At 33.9% G+C, this 19782-nt stretch overlaps 1 protein-coding gene across 2 annotated transcripts in view; it reads right to left on the bottom strand.

The window, feature by feature from the left end:
* LOC149798226 (apoptosis-inducing factor 1, mitochondrial-like) overlaps window positions 1-19782 on the bottom strand; it is a 93012-nt gene that overhangs the window by 11958 nt on the left and 61272 nt on the right. For both annotated transcript variants that reach the window (XR_016421987.1, XM_089963338.1), the window contains exons 11-15: window positions 14117-14161; window positions 11456-11518; window positions 9651-9739; window positions 6732-6872; window positions 6052-6194 (exon numbers count right to left, since the gene is read on the bottom strand). Coding sequence is in view for 1 of the 2 variants with exons in the window: in XM_089963338.1 (XP_089819464.1) it covers window positions 6052-6194; window positions 6732-6872; window positions 9651-9739; window positions 11456-11518; window positions 14117-14161 (481 nt within the window). In the remaining variant the exon portion in view is untranslated. The remainder of the gene's footprint in view (window positions 1-6051; window positions 6195-6731; window positions 6873-9650; window positions 9740-11455; window positions 11519-14116; window positions 14162-19782) is intronic.

The raw sequence follows: 19782 nt of genomic DNA, 5'->3' as shown, positions 1-19782 counted from the left end.
AATCCTGGCCATTGCTTCCCAGTTGGTTGGAAGATTGCTAATGACATCAAATTTAACATTGAGGATGAAATGAGATTGTTGCTGGATCTTGGCTTTTTGAGAAGTCCTGGAATTTCATGCATCACCGATTCTATCCAAAAGCCAGTCATTTATAAACTTAATTGTAGCTGATTGGGGAAAGAGTCGGAAGAATGGTGTCTCTTGCTCCTCATTGAAATCTACAGATGCTTTAACTTATAGTACTGTAAAGGCTGGAGGGCATTCTGAAGCTGCCAACATCCTATAAACTTCCTTGACTGTGGCCTTAAAGCTAAATTCAGTCCATTCCATGGTCGGATCTGAGGATGGTTGATTTAAAGGAGCTTTGTCACACTGAGTCAAGTCCCAATATGGGTCCGCTTGCAGACCTGGATAAGTGATACTATGTGGCATCCATGACTCCATCCTCCTTGAAAATGTCACTAGTTCTCCCTTGTGGATAAGCAGTGAACCTTGAAAAGTATGGTACTGCTGGAACTGCTAGGTGGTTTGCCCAGCATGTGGTTGGCCTGGATGTTGATGATATAGAAGACAGTTCAGCTATCACCAGTACCAGCCATTGGAATGGCTCACTGAAATCTCAAGCATAGTATGATGACTGCTTTGAACTTGCATTTCATGCAATCCGGAGACATTTCTCCTTAAACAACATGAGAGAAAACAAAGCATAAATTAGCAGTTCTGAATGTTACTAACTAGCTCATTCTGTAGCCCATACTTCCCCTGATCACCTGTTACATATACTTTGTCTACATTATGCTCTGAAGCTATGCATTTCATAAATTTAGTCAACAATTTCACTGAAACGACACAAGGGAAACAGCACAAATTAGCACAGCAGCATTTAATAACTCACTAAAAACAACTCTGTTATTTAGCAAGGGAAAGTAGTCAATGTCATGCTAACTCATAAATGACAAGATTAGTTCAATGGTGTAATGGAGACAAAGTCCTCAAATTTGGCAGAAATTGTAAAAATAATGTATATAACCTGCAGGAGAATGATTGTCCCAAACAATAAATCCAAAATGAAAATTGGATGGTCCAGTCTTAACACTAAAATGGCTTGAATTCTGGAGGTAAAATGTACAGTGTTATCAGTACAGCAGCAAAGCTAAAAATTAGCGACACCTGGCAGTGGCAAGGGAGGTAATGAACAAGAGTTATTGCCCTTCGTCTATAGTTTGATAGGATAAGATGATTTTCATTTTTCAGTAGGGCTGGATTTGTGAGGTAATAGGCTAATATTTCTAATGTAATGTGATTGGGGAATGCATTTAAGGGAGAAAAAAAACTGAAATGAAATTATCTGGATTAATTTAACATCGACTTGAACCATTTTACAACAGCTACACTGATCCTGTAATTTGGTACCATGATTTAGTATATCAAGATAACCAGGAGTAAGAAAGCAAAATGTTGAACCAGGAAACAGAAAACAAAGTGTGAATCCAAACAAGTGATTACTTCTTTAAGAAACCCAAACAGATGCTGTAAGGGGCCCTGAGTGGCTGAGTGGTCTAAAGCGCTCTTTGTTACGGATCACTGCCATCTCACATCTGTCTGCGGCGGTTCGAGTCTAAGATTCAGCCAATGTGGGTATGTGAGAAAGCTTGCCAGTAGCTCCTCGTGGGTCGGTGGTTCTTTCTGGGGTTTTCCTGGGTTCTTCCTCTACCATTAATACTGGCCACCATATATAGCCTATCGTGTGCTGAAAAAATGGCGTTAAACCCCGACAACAACAACAGATGCTGTAACAGTACATCAGTAAAAGAATTTTATTTTGCTGGGAAAGTGTGTTATCAACAGCAGACATTGATGTGAACAACATGGCAGCTGTTTACAAAAGCAATATCGCTCATATAAGAAAATTGAGAAGTATTTTGTGCATGAGTATACGATGTTTTTTATGTCAGCTGATATGCAGGTGCTAATCCCCTCTAATAAGCAGGTCAGGAAATTATATATGAGTGTTGATCCTTAACAAGGATTACTACAAGTAACAACTTTCTGAGCTCAATTTACTGCCAATTTTTCTTCCAAAATCTTGGCCTATTGAATTGTTATATATATACAGTGGTCCCCTCATGAACAGCACCCCCACCAACCAGTGGCCACCTACTCTTTATGGCCAGAATCCCTTGGCACTGACAAGTTTGTTTTCAAAAGTACCCCTCAAGAAAGGCCACCCTTCTAAAATGACCAGCGACCAACATATTAGTGCACAAATGTAAAATTTACCCCTCACAAGCGGCCACATTTTATTATTATTGTCCAGAACCAAAATTTATGTTAGGTAAGTAATCCGATTATCGTTTCCGATGTCTGTTTCTGGATGTCAGGGTTTTGTTACTGAAAGAAGTGTTGGCTAAAGTACATGTACCACTCAGGTTATTATTATATCATTAACGCCAACGTCTGCAGGAAATGAGGTCAGCCGTGTTTGGATAGAGTTTTGGGTTTACACAGCGGATTTTTTTTTTAATCAACGATTACAACCAGACGTTTCTAACTGTCAAGATCATAACATGGTCAGATAGAAATGGGGTCATCAGTGCTTTGATAGAGCTTTGGGCTTCACACAGCAGATTTTTTTTTAAATTGAGTTATGACCGACGCAATTGTCAAGATCATATCATGGTCAGACAGACTAAAAATAGATATTGTGGATTAACACTCTCCCACCTACACACAAAGAGAAACAATTAACATTGAACAAAATAAGGTACCAAACAAAGACTGAAAAAATCATGTGACAGTTCAAGTATAACTTCCTGTTTAACAAGGCATTTCGTTTACAGATGTTTCATCTGCAAAATTAAATTGCAGTACTGTACAAAAAGCCACATAGGAATAAATCATTACAAAACTTTAATATGTCATTACATAACCGAAGAAATAATACTTTAGAAGAAAAATAAAAGTTATTCAACTCGACAACAATGAGGCGAGTTCACTTGCTGAAAAATTTTATGTTGGGAAGACTCAAAAAGACAAGATCATAAAAAATAAGAAGAATATTCTGTAGCAATGGGAAAATGGAGTAAATGGAACGAGAATTATTTTAAATACAAAATGGTGTATGTACCAAGATTTAAGTAACATTTTTGAATTGATTATTCCCTAGTCTGGTTACCTGCTTCATATGCTCCCTGCGTTGTTTGCTGCTATTTGTATACGAGTGAGAAATGCATGGAGCATATGAAGCAGGGAAGCACACTAATTGTTCCTGCACTTAGCCTGCTTCCCGGCCTTACAGAAGGACCCAGCATCCCTATGAATGATCATATCCCAAGAACACAGGCAGACACCACTGACCTATATCTAATCAATTGTTACAATGACGGCTTGATTAGTAACGATTGTTCTGATCAAAAAGGAATATAATAATAATAAAACGGATTGTGGCTAACGGTGATAGATGCTACAGGCTAATGTACATGTCACAAATTGCCATTTTAGTGCTCAGGCTGATGTAGTGGTCACGTATATTTTTTGTCTTTAAACTTAATCCATATTGCCTGGGAGTGAATACTGTCAGTGTCTATTAAACCAGCAAGAAAGAATCATTTGCAGGAATTGATTGATAGTGTTCAAGACTGATGTTTTTTGTTTTTTCCCCCGATGTTAAGTGATTCCATCCCAACCACAAAGCTGTTGTCTATTCAAGCTGGTATGACCAGGTTACACACTTTGTTTATAGAGTTAGTCCCTGCATGTCTTCATTGAATGAAGCCATTGACTTCTGTCTCTGAGTAAATGGTCTTGTTTCAGGATGAGATAATTGTTTCTTTTATTTCATTAATTATTAGATATGCAGTGCACATGTATACATTTTTCATATTTTCCCCAAAGCCCAGTCAAAATTGTCTTTACCCTCAATATTACAACTGAGCACTAATAATTTTAACTCCTAGAACCTTTAAAAGCTATGGACAAAGCTCAAACTAAAAAGAGATAAATTTTAATGCTGGAGAAAAGAATTATTGTAACTGAAAGAAGTGAAAAAGAGCAGACCACTTGCAAAAAAGCAGTCTAAACGTTGGTAAAACAAACTTAGGTTGTTATATAGGAAAAGGAGTAATTAAAAAACAATTTCATATGCTAAAATATGTAATCTTCAAATGTAAATGTGATTTCATGTTTAATGATAGAAGTATATCTTTACTGCTATATAATTTTGTTTTTAGATGAATGCATACATATATTTTAGCAAGAACTATTAAGAAAGAATAGAATATATGTACAGTGATTGTGGTTATTTTTCTTTAAATTGTTCTGAAACTGGACCTTGGAAACTGTTCTTTTTGTAAAAACCTGCTATGAGAGACCACCTTTTGTTGGCACAAGGGCCGGTCTCTCATAACAGGTTTATATATATATATATATATATATATATATATATATATATATATATATATATATATATATATATATATATATATATATATATATCATTGTTTGTAACATGGGATGAGGAAGTAATTGCATAGATAACAGATCCTAATCACATAATGCACTGGCAGATCAGGGTCAATGTTGTTTGTTCAACTGATTACTCATAACTGCATAGACCCAGATCTGGTTGTGCATTATGTAACAGGAGAGGTAGGTTTGTACAGTTTTGCTGTTATACTCGACTTACAATTTAGTAAATACAGTAATAAAAATAAATTACAGCATTGTAAAAATGCAAACTGAACAGATCTAGATCTGCATAATATGCTGGCATTTCTGTGTCCGTGTAGTTTGCTCTACTAATTACTCCTCACAAATGGCAAATACTCTGATTTGCCAGCACATAATGTGAGATCATATCTGGGTCTGTGCAGTTTGCAGTTGGACTGGACTTATAAGCAAGTACAGAAGGTAACCTATAAGGTGGTGCTATACAGTTTCGCATTTTGCATAGGGTTAGGATTTTAAAGAAAAAGAATTTCCCCGGCTTTCCTCACTGGTTATACCGGCTATTTAAAAAAGACCTTGTATATCTTAGGCATAATGCAAAGAACCTTTAATTCCCTTTATTTTGGTGTATGATTGATGGGTGTACTATGGGTTATAGAGTATACAGCTTGGCCTTACTTCAAATGTGCACCTTTCAAAAAAGTGCTAGCTCTACTTGGTCATTTTCACTTCCTGAACTTCAGAGGTCAATTGTATAAAAAAGAGCCGATAACTTTTTTTACATTTTATATATTTGGTAATTCATTCATTGCACTTTCAGAAGCTGGTATTGTCTAGTCTGGCAAAATTCATTTGCCCTATTTTAATAGCTGCTATGTATAGTGTACTTTAGACTAATTCAGCCTGATTTTTTAACACAAGGGAGCTGTCATTTTAGTTAGCAGTGTGCTTAAATCATGTAAAATTTCCAAAAGTACAATATCCAAAAGAAATATCATCCACATTACATTAATGTAGCATAGAGGTATGCAAACATTCTCTCCACTGTGCATGTTTTAAATGCGAACTACTTCACCTTACATATGTCACTCTCTCAAAAGTACATATTATCTGGTGAGCGCCACCTAAGTAATGAGCCTATTCTGAAAGCAGATTTGGAAATTATTGATCAGAACTGGATGGGTGCCAGCTGATGTGAAAATTTAAGGATTGATGGGTTAAAGTTAAAATTAATGACAAATCTTTCTTATTCTTAAATATAACAACTTTCTGCAAGTGAATTATTTATAGTGTGTAGTTCTTGTTTGATGTCATAAGTCTCTCCTTATGTCACAGTAGTTGACTGGGTTTATCTTTTCTGGGCTCTTCCACTGAAATATACATGGCACCCAGGGATGGTGTCGGACACACTTCACAACCCTACAAACTCCCACAAGTCTCTCTTCCTGCGTCATTCCTATAGAACAAACAATTCAGAGCTAGGCTGGTGCAGTGTGCTGTGACAGGACTTGCCCCCGTTATGCCAAAGATTATTTTATATGTATAATAAAGTGTCTATTGAACCTGTGTATTGTGTGTTATTTAAATTCAGGAAGAACCTCATACCAGAATGATGATTGGTACGTATATGGTTTAGCAGCTCCTGTCATGTTCTCTCCTGCCAACTGACCACTGACTCTGGCATGATTATAATGTTCAACACGCCGCCGACCCAGCTGAATGTCATAGAAACAAGATGCATCACCTGCCTGGTCAAAGAAGAAAATAATAAATATTATGTTTTTGCATTAAATGAATTAAGTCTACATAGTTGCAACCCATAAGCTTGATTACAAACTAATGCAATCATAAAATATATAGTCATTTCCAGTTATTTCAAAAAGACTACAAATAAAATTAAAAAAACAATGACTGGACTAGCTTACATATTTCCAGTGTCAATATTCATCAAACCGGCAACATCAAATATCAATCTTCTGATGAAATATGCATGCATTTGGTTCAAAATCAGTATTCATCCGTAACAAATCAATCACTGTCATTTTTATCCAACTGCTACACGGTAAAATTTATTAAATACAAAAATGTAATTTCAGCTAAATGTAAAGCTAATCAGGCTAGTAGAAATTCGATCTACAGCTATCTGAAGCCACCTGTAAGAAATCAAAAACCTGTGTCAACAGGAAAAGAAATTACTAAAAAGCTCCTCCATCTTGATATGGGTCCATACAAAGGGCAATTACATAACATGGAACCTCACAATGGATAATTATGTAGTTACTCACCACCCATATATTAGACCTTGCTTCCATTTCAGCATTGACCCTGTAACCACCATGAATATCATCTATCTCCAGTCCTGATGTCTTGGCTAGTTCTGTGTTGGGCTCCAGACCAACTGCTACCACTATATAATCTGTCTTTAGCTGCCATGCAACAACAAATATTTGTAAGCAAACTGATTACATATAAGAGTCATCTAGAAATTACAAATCATGCTGGCTTGTGAAGATACCTAGGGTCCAGCTCTCTCAATTACAGTATGATATTCTAAGCTCATCCATTCTCAAATCTCACATTTTCTCTGTTTATTCAATGCAGATACATCAACGAATAAAAATGAGATTGGTTTACACTGCTTATATTTGTATCCCATGGTACAATACTATTACAATACTATCAATTTATTCACTACTTATGCTAGTACCCTGAGGTGCAACACTGTCAATTTATGCACTGATTATGCTACACTTTGTTTCTATGGCAACAGAAAAAAAATTAAATTTGGAAAATTCTAAGTATCATAAAGCAAATCTACACAACCTGCTTGACATATGTAGCATGTTTGGTTTAAATACCTTGAACATTTAGGAGTTATGCTTCCAACAGACAAATGGATGGCTATTTCCCCATGCAATACAAACAAGGAAATAAAATATACCAAAGAAAACATAGTTTTCATCTACACTCCCCACCCTGCCAAAATGTCTACTGAATGATCTGTCAAAAATATATATGGCAAGTTAATATGTACAAAATATACAAGGAAGTGACATCACGAGTTGTGCTCCAGAAATTAATGCGAAAATCAAAGATTTAAGATTAACTGACAGAAAGACAAAATTGAACAGATACTGAAGCTGAAGAATTGTGAATAGCAAAAAAATATTTATACCACTCAATTATTAGATTATAAAATAAGCAAAACTTAAAAAGAAATATCTGAAACAGCTTTGGAGTTTTTCCCCAGAGTCAATAATGGGTAAATGGACAAACAGACAGACATTAACAATACTGAACTGATTAATTGTGAATATCATAAACAGCATGTGGAGTATGGGTCCAATAGATGCATCAAATATCTGTACAATGCATTAGCTTCATATACTACTCAGTGGCATAGCGATAAATTCTGCCACAACCTCATTATGTGGCCCCCTCTGAATAAGAACAAAGTTATTTGATAGAAATTCTGGACCCATACTGGGCCTACCTACATCCATTCCCTGAGAGCTGTTGGGATTGCTTGGGTGGTTGCTATGTCACTGATATTGGTCCTTTCATTTTATTGATGTGATGGGAACAGTGACCTTGTATCAGCAGAAAGCAATGACAAATTATCTTATCTTAATCAGCATACTGAAGCATTATAACATTCAGCCCTCTTCTGAAAGTTGACCCTGAGGTTTTGGGTGAGAGATAAATTTAGACACATAAGTTTGAAAAATAATCATCAAAATACACGTATCTACTTTGTAATGACATGAGCTGAACAAAAGCAAATAATACTGGAACTATATTTTACCAAAATCTAAATCTGATGAGGTGATTTAGTACACATGTGTGTTTGTTTTTTGTGTCACCTCAACAAAAGCATGGCATTGTAGTACCAATAAAAGGTAAAGTGAAACAAATTGAATTTCACAACAAAATTCCAAATAAATGTATAAATAAATACAAGATAAAAAATATATAAAAAAAATTAAAAAATGTAAAGATGTTCCAATTCTGTAAAATGCATACAAAAAATGTCAGATAAAAGTAAAAGACTTTTGACATTACTTCACAAGCAAGCTTCATAAATTAATTATTTTTTATACAAATTTTGCATAAAATAGGAATTTTTATGATCATCTGGAGTAGTTATTTATTTTAATGATCCAAAGTATGTGAAATGTCAATCTTTAATGTATCAGCTTGGACCTTGTGTATATACAATAACAAAGTATTAAGTAATGTTGCATTAGACAATTTTATGTTTCACTTTTAAAACATTATACAAACCTTTATCTGTAATATGTCGTTTATACTCACTTATATGTCGAAATCAACTGCAAAATGCACAGACCCACATCTGCCATAACATAATGTGTCAGTAGTTCAAGAGCTATACAGTCTGTAAGGAGTAACTGGTAGAACAAAGAACACAGATCTTGATCTGACACTGTATTAAGTGATGGCAAATCAGGGTCTATGTTGTTTTGCAGTTGGATTAAACTTACAAGCAAATATCTATGGTATAACAGAGCACATCATTAAAATCCTACCTTTGTAACTGCAGTTATCCCTCATTATAATGCCCTTTTGTATAATCCTACCTTTGTAACTGCAGTTATCCCTCATTATAATGCCCTTTTGTATAATCCTACCTTTGTAACTGCAGTTATCCCTCATTATAATGCCCTTTTGTGTAATCCTACCTTTGTAACTGCAGTTGTCCCTCATTATAATGCCTTTATATAATCCTACCTTTGTAACTGCAGTTGTCCCTCATTATAATGCACTTTTGTACAACCCTACCTTTGTAACTGCAGTTGTCCCTCATTATAATGCCCTTTTGTATAATCCTGCCCTTCTCATGGTGCAAGTCTGATCAGAAATCATATCAAGTTGTCAGAATAATGCTCTATGATTTACATTGAATGATTTCACTTCATCTGGTTCTTGAATAATTTGAGACTGATGTAACTGATTTAAATGTAAAAAGTATTAATAAAATACAACAACAATTTTGGTACAACAAACAATCTTTAAAGTCCCTGGCTATACAGAAATATTAGTTTAAGCAACACTCTCCCTAATCTGGATTGTTATACAAAATCTGATCCAGCAATTTAATGGGAATCATTTAATCTGCCATTGTTTAAGATAAAAAATAAATAAAATTCAAGATCTCAATTGATTACTGATAATAAAAAACTTACTGTAATTCCACTGGATAGTCCAAGAGCAACCTGCCCATTTTCATATGAGACAGTCTCAATAGACTGGTTTGGAATCACATTCACATTCTCTAAAATTTGACAAAATATTCTGATGAGGATGGCAACTGAATTACATAATATATACATAAATAAATAAATCCTATTATGACTTATATGAGACTATGTTTAGTAAATTATTCGTGTAGTGAGTTAGACCAATACATTGTGTATTTAATACAAGTAAATTAAGCAAATAATATTGAAAAACAATTAAAAATTAATAACAAAATAATTATATATATTGCAGAGTGGAACTTCCATAAATGTCCCTCTTTAATCCAGCCCCATTTTCAGTCAAATTATTTGGTCCCAATATGGCAATTTAAGTACTAATCAGACCTCTGTATACTGCCATCTCGAAAAAAAAGTGAAAATATTTTGTCCCAACTGTATCAAGTTAAAGAGGTTTTATATGTATATATTATAAAATATAGTCTTTTATAGTTTCTGCCAAAGTCTTTTATCTACTATTGCTTTCATGTCATGTTACATAGAGAAAAAATAAACTGAAGGTCACTCAAAAATTGAACCATTTTTATTTGACAACAAATTTTATAATTGTAATGGTCTGCATTCTATTTTTAAAAGCAGACAGTATAGGTAATATTATATTAGAAATGGAACAATTATGAGAATTTAGTCAGATTGCAACTACAAAATTAAATCCAATCAAATTTATTATTTGTGAAAATAAATGTCGTCAAATTGTTATCCATGCATCAAACACTGAATTAAAAAATGCAACGGATTAGAACTCTACTTTGTTTAATGAAAACATTTCATTAGTGTTCTCAGCATGCATCACACAAAACAGAACTAAAGAAAGGACATGAAATATATGTTTTCTGCTTCCATGGAGCACTTGAAAGATAAATAAATAAATAAATCACTTTCAATGTTTCTAAGAATAATGAGTATTTGAGACTGCAATGGGCAACATTAATTACTAGGCATGCCATGTGCAAGCAGTAACCAATCCTACTCTCTATAAATAAGACAGCGAATATCTGTTTTTAACCATGGTCAACATCTCACATTAACTTGACACCAATGTCATATTATTTTGTCTAGTGGAAAATGCTGATGCACCAGAGAAATTACAATAATACAATTGATTGGTTTGTTTTTACCCCTGGTCAAATCTCGACCTTTCTTAAAGTATTGTGGAGTTGAGAGTAATTCGAAAGATGTTATAAATAACATTTCAGGTTGGGTCAGAAATGCTCCAATTTTGTTTGTCACCATGAAAATAAACAACTTTCTATATTTCTACATCTCCCAAAAATGTTAAATCACTCTTTGTCGACAATATCATAAAACCATCTCATGTAGGAACCTCTATCCAAGTAAAACCAGTACATAAGAGGGCTGAAGGGACCCCAGACATCTTTTACATAGAAGCAGAAATGTTATGAAAATTAAAAACATCAGTCCATAAACCTCTATGGCAGGCATCCTTTATTTTGAGACATATAAGTCAGGTATCAATATAGATAACCACTTCATTGATGTTCCTTTTTCAAACAAATATATTGTCTATTTAAAAAATGTACAAGTAAATATAGTATCACAAAATCTTAGGATTGTATGAATACAGAAAACAACTACCCAAAATAGTGTGCAAAACTTGTACAAAATGGAAAATGTAATGTTGAGAATGGAACATGAGCAATCCTTGACTCCTTTGCAATTTGTATTAATCCTTGGCTCCTTTGCAATTTGTATTTTAAAAAAATTCAACGTACCAGCTTCAACTCTTCTTGTTGTCCACTTACTAAGGTACTCTGGTAAAACTTTAGCTAAAACCCCTGTAAGAAACAAATTTTCGACTGCACATAAAAAAGATTGATCGCTTTTATCTGCATACAGTCAGCAAGTTCAATCAAAAGCATAAAACAACAATATTTCAGTTAGATAATTTTTTTAGTCCCCGTATGTCTCTCTAAACATGTTTTAAAATCTAATAGAGTTTTAACAATGTTGTTTATCACTGGTATGATATCTGAATCAAGAGATAACTAATGTAAACAACAGGAATAGAAAGCAAAGAATACTAATGCAATTTATCAATGTAACTGAGAAGTTTTATTAAACAGATTCAAAAGAACATCTAGCCTATACAAAATAATATATAATTCAGTTTCATGTACATATGATGGGTACATACCATATATAATCACTTATAAGTCAAGCTTTCATATGCAGAAAATTTAATTCGTGCAGAGTAAGGGAGATGTCTTATAAGCATGAAAAACCAAGCATTTGATAAATCTACTGTTAATGTTGCAAATGCAAGATGTTTGTAGTATGATAAATAATGCTTTCATGCCATTATTCTAATTCAGAAATGTGTACATACACGTACATGCACTGTATTTATCCATTTCTTGATGGTATTCATTACACAATACTTGCATCAGGGCCCCATGTGGCAGGTGCTTCCCTTTGATAGACCAGTGACATCTCACCTCTATGTAAGTTCAAGTCTTGGACTCGGCCAATGTGGATAAGTAAGAAAGCTAGCCAGGGTTGCTGGTTCTTCCTGGGGTTTATCCCTGGTCCACCAAATATATTGGCCCCCATGTACTGCCTATCATGTGCTTCATAATTGGGTTAAAAACAACGCAACTAACTAACAACAGTCAGATATCTACAGTTATTTCGATTTTAATAATTTGAAAACATTACAGGTAAATTAAATACTACCCACTGCAAAGTGAAGTGTCCTTCAGTGATGTTTGCTAGCAAGTATACTGCTTCCATTTTCATGCAAGTCCTGGCAACCTGTATTTGTATTAGTATTCATGTTTGGCTGTATAAACAATGTTTGATGCAATACAAGTTTTGATTTAAGTTGTATTTTCTTTTTCCATAAGTTAGATTTATTTCTCAAGTGACATTTCCCAAGTTTTCTGCCAGTTCATAAGGTTGAAAAACCCCTTGGCTTGTAAAGGCAGTACTCACTTTGTTTCAAATTCATAATCCTTTAGATTGAGACATGTATTTAATGTATGTACATGCATCTAGTCAAAGTTTGACCATAATCCCTTAGCTTGTAAAGGCAGCACCAATTTGTTTTCCCACATGACAACCCTTTGATCGAACTGCAAGTCTGATACTTGATCAGTGCCAACGAATGGAGGGTGGTTATTTAAACATCCTGTGAGATCAAAGCAAGACTGCTGCACAATTGTCACATTCAGTTACAGCCTTTAATTGATTTTGCCGACTGTATGATCAAAGTGTTACTTATAGAGCCTACACTCAGTCCCTACATAAGCACCTACATATAACAGCGAGACTAAGAAATGGGGCTGAACATGATTTATGATGACTAGACAAAGACTTACAATGACTAAATGACAATGAAGGATTTCAAAACTTTATCAAATATCAAACAATGAGAATGAATTCTTAGACTTTTTACTAGATAAATTTAAATAGTGACATTTTTAGGATACTGTGAACCACAAAAATGTCAGCTTAACTTTCATTGTTTATTTGTACAATGTGTGGAATTAACATATGGGAATCAGATTATTCTTAACTATTTTTATACTGGTATGTAACCTATAACTGAATTCATGGATTTATCATATAAATGGAATTAAACTGTGAAGCATTATAGATTTAATGGATTTAATTAGAACAAACTCAAAATTGTCAATTTATTTGTGACATATTCCTCTCAATAATATAATTGCATTTTACATTGGTTTTGTCATTATTTCTTTTATCTATCTACCTAAGCACCTACATATCAGTCTAGCCTGGGTTGCAACTCTGACTCACTGATGACACATTCCCCTTTCAGACAGATCTGACTTGCAAAATACACCCTGACTAACAGGAGGGTAAAAGAGAAATTGGCTTTTTGGAGCTTGAAAAAGTGGGGGTCAACTTATGGTCCAGTCTTCTTACAAGTGAGTGTATCTATGATAAAAATATTCTGCCAAAGAAATATATCAAAACTTTTAAAACAATGATGTAGTTCTTGTTGTTGTTGTTCTTACAGGGTTTAATGCCATTTTTCAGCACAGGATAGGCTATACATGGTGGAGGAAGAACTTGAGAAAACCCCAGAAAGAACCACCAACCCATGAGAAGCAACCAGCAAGCTTTCTTACATACCCACATTGGCCAAGCCCGAGACTCGAACCCACGCAGACAGAGGTAAGATGGCAGCGATCCATAATGGTGAGCACTTTAGACCACTCGGTCACTTGGGGTCCCCAAACAGTGATGTAGATTAACATACTTAATGTACCGTGAATGATTCTAATAAGCTTTAGTTCTGGAATTGATAATAATACTATAAACGAATTCCATGAATTAAATACTATTAAATAATTTCATCAACTAAATGTGACTTGACAGTTATTTATAATAAATACCATGGGACTTACCTGTCTCAGGGAAGATTTGATTAACTTTTATTCCATTTAAAAGACCTGGAAGAAATAGAAGTAGATGATCTTACACAACTAACTTTAAATATTTTTTAAATATTTTCTAGTTTTTGAGTCAGGATGAGCAAAAGATTGGAATTATTTAAAGAGTTTCATAAATTTAATTAAAAGTACTATATATACTCGCTTAAAAATTGTGTCCAACTGCAAACAACACAGGAAAATGTTCTGGCAGATTAAGTATGTTTGTTCTATTGATTACTCCTAATAAACTGCAAATAGGTGGCAGATCTGGGTCTGAGCAGTTTGCAGCTGGACTCAACTTATAAGTGAGTATACATGATAAGCACAAATCTAAGATTCTATGTATCAGATAATAAAACTTATATTAAAAAATAAGCAACATCTGTTGCTACTGCTTATGTTTTAACATTTATTTAATATCCAAAACAACACTATGGCATCAGAAAATGATCCTAGCATGTTCTTAAAGTCATCATTAGTATGATAGGTGGAAAAACAAGTGAAGAATGGACATAAGATCTATTTGTACCAAAAGGATTGCATGCAAAACTAAAAATACACATCAGAAATGATGCAACTATAAGAATTACAAAGATCAATTGACTCTCTTTGGAGAAAGTTTCTTTGGAAATTTACAAATGAGTTGAAGAGTTATGGAGTAAAGATTGATTGTATTTTAATGGCACATCAGCACTGTTAGGCTATTTAGCAATATACACAAGGTTACATGTACGATCGTTTAAAAATTATAAAACGCTATATCAAAAACCAAATAGTTGAAATTAAAATGATAAGATCGTAATGGTAATAAATAAAGCTTCCCGATTAATGGGAGATGTGAAGACAGATGAAAAGGTATTGAGAAAAAAAAGGGACGGTATATACATTACATAAAAATGCTCTAGGTGATGGCATACAGGTTATAGCTTAGAATAAATGTTTACTTCTTTCAGGAATTTCACAATAGAAGTGATATTTATTGTATCAAAAAGTTCCTTCATGTCATGTACATTGAAATACTGATTGTGCATAGGTTGTGATAAGTAAAGAACTAAAACAATATGAAGATATTAAAATGATGCAGACATAAAACATTTTCAATTTTGATCAGGAACTATATTTACATAAACAGAATCAAAGAAAGATGAAAATGTCTCTGCAAATGAAAAAACTTGAAAATTTACACGAAACAAATCTCCAACAATTCTTCATTATAAGAGATAAAACATCATCAAACAGAAAGCAAATCCTAAAAAAATATTCAAAAACCAAAGCAATCAGTTGGGAATAATTAGAAGAAACCATTTTACAGATCATTCAAGAACTATAGGAACAAACATAACAGGAATACAAGTCACACACAGAATGATGAAAAAAACAAATAGATATAAGTGAACTATATTTCCATGGGTAAAAAACCCCATCAAAAACATTTCCAAATCAATAAATAAAATGGACTGTCACCCAAAAGAATGTAACAGCCAGAGTCACAAAGAAACAAACTTATGCACAAGCCATAAAACTGTGGCAAAACAAACTGCACAAACAACCCAGCAAAGATATAAAGACAACAATGAGAAGCCTTATGAAACCCTGAAGAACTTTTACAGAAAATTACAAACAAAAGAAACAACGAGAGATTCATTTAGATAAAAAATATATATATAAAAATTTTTTAAAAATACAAGCAAAAAAACCCAGATCATATTCTTATTGACAGTGACTACCAGGTAAAGGTCTTTTGTACTGTCTAAAGATTAAAGCTCATCATAATATAAACTGGCCGAAGAAATCTATAAATTTACATGAAGATACAAATGGAGATCATATTTTCACTCACAATTGACAACAAATTCATAGGATGAAAGTCTTTTGAACAAAACAATTCCTTATTTAATAAAATCAAATCTTCTTCTATGCCATCTAGCACATGCAATATTTATCTTGATTTTTATACTGAAGCCACTGCACAAAATTTTAAATTAGTCTTACAAGACTCACTAGCATTTCTAGAGAGGAACTGGATACTTTACAAACATTATCGCAAGATGAAGGGATTATTATCAAAATAGGCGACAAGCCATTCACAAATAATATATTATACAAATAATAATTAATATATTACACAAATAATAATATATTACACAAAACAATATGATGATCTTTCTCAAAAATTAAATAAAAAATAAATCTATGAATTGATAAAATCTCAGGAAACAGTTGTTCACTGTATGATGAATTAGACATTATCCCACAAACAATATGCACTGCCTAACCTTCTAACTGAAACATATGGCTTTTGATAAATTACTACCTTTAGGCCTATAATTTCTGCATGTATCTCATATACTGATAAGATATCTTAATATATTGATCATATTTTACACCTTTTAATGAAATCTCTTTCTTCACATGTCAGAAACACTTCAGATATCATTAGCAAATAGAAATCTCTTCCAAAATTATCAGACAAATCTTTCTTAGATACACTTGACGTTAATTTTCTCTCACAGTGATGGTACTGAAGCTTTTGAATAGTGTCTTAGAAAAGATAAAAATACGCATGGTCTCTCCAGAGAACACATTTAGTATTTAATAAAACTTGTGTTTAAAGATAACTCTTCTCAATTAAATTCAATTCAAAAGGTGAGTAGAGCAATGGATAGTCTTGTGGTTCCTTCGTATGCATTGCTATTCATGCGAAAATTATAAGATGACTTCTTGAATAAATGCCATTCAAAACCAGATGTGTGGTTAAGATTTCTAAATGACATTTTTATGATCTGGAATTGTTCATTACAAGACGTCAACTATTTCACAAACTGTTTTACTCTAAAATTAAATTTTGTTTAACATATCTAAAAATAAATCATTTTTTGGATGGAGATGTCAGTAAATAGGGAGGTTATATCACTATTACAGTAGATGTTAAAAACAAATGTTTATGAACATGCTGAATATTCTTCATGTCATCCAAAATCATGCAAATGATGGAACAGATATACTGTACATTCAAATGAAAAGACACAAAGATTATTTCTGATGATAATCTCCTTAAAACATCTTTGATAGAATTCTGTCAACATTTTAAAAAAATAAAAATTGTCTATCTGATATAATTAATGCTGCTTTTGAAAAGGTTATGTTCCCTATCATAGTTTGATTCAGGTACAAAGATGACAATATCATTGCTTTCATTATCATGGAAACAGGAGGTCATGGGTTTGAACCCCAGCGGAGTCGTACCAAAGACTTACAAAAATGGTACTAACAGCTGCCTCATAGGCGCTCAGCATTAAGAGGTTGGTGTTAGGACTGGTCAGTCTGATGTCAGGATAATGTGACTGGGTGGGACGTCTGCAGCATGATGCCCCAGTGCTTGACATCACTATAAACTGCCACATTGCAGACACTGTATTGATATGACTGAAAATTTTTTAAAAGCTATGTTAAAAATCCTAATGAGACACACACCCAAAGAGGCATTTAGGATGTGTCATGATACTAACTATGCTACAATGATTGTTATATATCTGATAACCTGTGAAATGTGGCATATAATATGTTGGACAAACCTGTCATCAAGTATTGAAATGCATCAAACATAGATTTGACCTAAATAACTTTAAAGGTCCATCTTTTTTCATCTCATCACACACTTTAATGATGGCTTCTATAATTTACCAGATTTTTCACTTAAGCCAAATGTTATTGTTATTTCGTAAATGAAATGTCTGTTATAACAATCACTGGATACTATCAAAAAGGTCTATATTTTAAGATAATATAAAATTTCATTAATAAGTTCATAATATTTTGGTAAGCATTTATAATTTTAATAATTATCTGCATAAAACTGACAATACAAAAGTGTTATGCAATTAAAAAATGTATATTACATTCTAAAGTAACTTTCTGTCAGTAATTTATTATCATATTATTAAGCAATATTTTTAATAATTATTTTTATTATTTTAAATATAATCTTATGGGTTAAGACAAAATCAAAAGCATTTACACCATATGTGTCAAACTCAAGGCCCGCGGGCCACATCAGGCCCGGCGTACAATTATATCAGGCCGAGAGGTCTTGACCGGCGTACAATTATATCCGGCCCGAGAGAGAATTTTAGGCTATGGTGTTTCCCAATGCACACTTTGCTGAAAAACTTAGCTTACTTCATGCCGAGTTCGCACAGCGCTTTAGTGACTTTGAAGCACAGAAAAGTAATTTCGAGCTGTTTCGTAACCCATTTGCCATAGACGTGGAAACTGCACCTGTAAATTTGCAGATGGAGCTAATAGAGCTGCAGTGTAATGGGACACTAAAGGCAAAGTACGACACTATGGGGCCTGCACAGTTCACTCGTTTCATTCCTGAAGAGATGCCCCAGCTTCGTCTACATGCGGCTCGAACCTTGAGCATGTTTGGTAGCACATATCTGTGTGAGCAGCTGTTTTCTGTGATGAAGATTAACAAAACATCGCACAGGAGTCGTCTCACTGATGAACACTTGCAGTCCATCATGAGAATCTCAATGACACAGAACATTACTCCCAACATAAACGAACTTGTAGCCAAGAAAAGATGCCAAACATCCAGCTCTGACAAACTGGCATAAGGGCGAAAATGGGTATGCCAATGATTTTTTATTATTAAAACTTTTTTCTGTTTTAATTTATATTAATGTTTAAAAAAGGTTTAATTTTCCGCTTATTGAATGATTATCCTGTTCGGCCCGCAACCTTACGTGTGATTTGAGTTTTGGCCCGCTGAGCTATTGAGTTTGACACCCCTGATTTACACTAACTGTACAAGGGGATATAACTCAACATTAATTCTGAAAAAGGGCATATTTTAAAGAAAATACATTGGATTCACCATTTGGATAGTTATCTCCCTTTTGACCTTTCCGGCTCAACAATTAAAAATTTCAGCTATTAATTTAGATAACCTAATTCAAATCCCTATTAAATCATCAACCTTTGTGTCAACTATCCAAGATATATCACTGCATATCACATTATTCAATGCCCAATCAGTAGGACAACCAGAAAAGTGCACAGAAATAGGTAATTTTATCAATGATCAGAATATCAATGTTTTTGTGACAGGAACATGGCTAATAACAGCAGGCTATGAGCCCATGTGCACGGATCTAACACCCACAGGTTACTTCATCAAGTTGTTCACATGCCACTCTTGCAGAGGTGGACTTGCTGTCATTGCGAAGAACTCCATGATCAAACATCTTAACCACACCACAACCTTCAATTCCTACCACACATCGTTTGAACCAGTCCAAACCACACTCACACTGGAGCGAAGGTTATTCCATTTTTTCTGCCTCTACTGACCTCCTCCTAGTAGAAAAAATAAGCTGGCTTAACCTCTCTTTTTGGAGCAGTTTCTGAATCGCCTGGAATATGGAAATTTGATAGGTGGCAACCTGATTATTCTTGGAGATTTCAACTTTCACTTTGACTGTCCTGGAAACCCACACACATCAAAACTCCAAGATTCCATTCATGTTTTCAACCTCAAACAGTCAGTCAACCAACCCACCCGTAAATACAGACATATTTTAGACTAGATTCTTCACTGATCTGATGATAACATTCTACGGTCCTCCCTGGTA

This window comes from Sinohyriopsis cumingii, chromosome 6 (genome assembly GCF_028554795.1).
Source record: "Sinohyriopsis cumingii isolate HCF-2022 chromosome 6, ASM2855479v2, whole genome shotgun sequence".
NCBI lineage: Eukaryota > Metazoa > Mollusca > Bivalvia > Unionida > Unionidae > Sinohyriopsis > Sinohyriopsis cumingii.
The sequence above is the reverse complement of the archived record's forward strand: the minus strand, read 5'-3'. Positions and strand labels throughout refer to the sequence as shown.